General features: G+C 43.8%; 1 protein-coding gene across 1 annotated transcript in view; it reads left to right on the forward strand.

Annotated features, from left to right (window-relative positions):
* LOC101852560 (endoglucanase 4) overlaps positions 1 to 1,303 on the forward strand; it is a gene marked incomplete in the record, with an annotated part of 33,211 nt that overhangs the window by 14,545 nt on the left and 17,363 nt on the right. The window contains 1 exon segment of the mRNA XM_013085771.2: positions 145 to 306. Coding sequence (XP_012941225.1) covers positions 145 to 306 — 162 coding nt within the window.

The following is a 1,303-nucleotide window of genomic DNA, read 5'->3' on the forward strand; positions in this document are numbered from 1 at the left end:
TCTCCTCCCTCCATTAACCCCTCTCCCCACAACCACTCTCCCCAACCCATCTCTCCCCCTTCCCCTCTTCCCATGCCTTCACCCTCCTCCTCCCCATCTCCCACCTCTCTCCACCCACCTCCACCCCTATCCCCCCTCCCACAGGTTTGTACGACTACAGAGACTCCCTGGCCAAGTCCATGTTGTTCTATTTTGTCCAGCGTTCAGGACCCATCGATGACGACATCATTCCCTGGCGGAAGGCTGACTCGGCCACCAACGACGGAAGTGACGTTGGGAAGGATCTGGTCGGGGGCTGGTATGATGGTGAGTGTTATACTCTTATGTTTATAATTGAGTGGTTTCTTAGGAGACTGCTAAGAGTATCGTGGAAGGAAAAGAAATCAAATAAGATAGTAGGACGTTCAATTTTAAAAACAATCAGGAAACGACAAATGCAGTTGTTAGGGCACCTGAATAAACATACGGGTCTTGAACAACTAGCTCTCACTGGCAAAATTGAAGGCAAGCGAGGCAGGGGTCGGCCCAGAACAATCTACTTGGGGAACCTAAACAAATGGGTAACAGGGAAAAATCAGGGAAACGTACCTTTTTTGAGAGCATCCGAGCAAAGGAATGAATGGAGAACCATGATCGCCAATGTCTGTTGCAGATCTGGCACTGGATGGTGATGATATAATTGTGAAATATATGATAACACAGAGAGGTCAAGATAGACGGGTTTAATGAGCTTTTGTTTTGGCAATTAATTAGTTGAAGACTGCTGTAAAACTCTTCAGAATGTTGTTAGTGGGTTTTAGACTGCTGGACATTAGTAACAATTCATGTTCGCGTTATAAATATTGGTCGCGTTCAAGGACAAGCGGGCTAACCCAGGTTTCGGGGGTTTCCAGAAATCTTGACCTGCACCAAAAGTGGGCATTGCCATACCTGTAGGAGAAGTATGGTTTCATTTGTGTATATATTTGTTTGGTTATAGAGAAAACTTTCCTTGTCCTTTAAAGAAACTGAACAAGGGGCAAAAACTTTAGTTTCGATTTTCTCAAAACAACATTTTTCCGGATAGCCCCCTTGTGCTAAAAAGCGACCAATTACAACCATCTTACAGTGAGCAACTTGTACATTTTTTGTTGATATTGAATGTGTTGTTGTTGAGTTTGTTGAGTTTTGAACTCCGCGCTAAATTTTGAATAGGTTCGTAGGAAGGGTATTCTGTGTTTGTGGGTATGTCTGTATGTTGTTGTTTTTTTGTTTGTGTGTGTTTTTTTTGTTCGTGTGTGTGTGTGTGTGTGTGTGTGTGTGT

This window comes from Aplysia californica, unplaced genomic scaffold (genome assembly GCF_000002075.1).
Source record: "Aplysia californica isolate F4 #8 unplaced genomic scaffold, AplCal3.0 scaffold00405, whole genome shotgun sequence".
Classification (NCBI taxonomy): Eukaryota; Metazoa; Mollusca; class Gastropoda; order Aplysiida; family Aplysiidae; genus Aplysia; species Aplysia californica.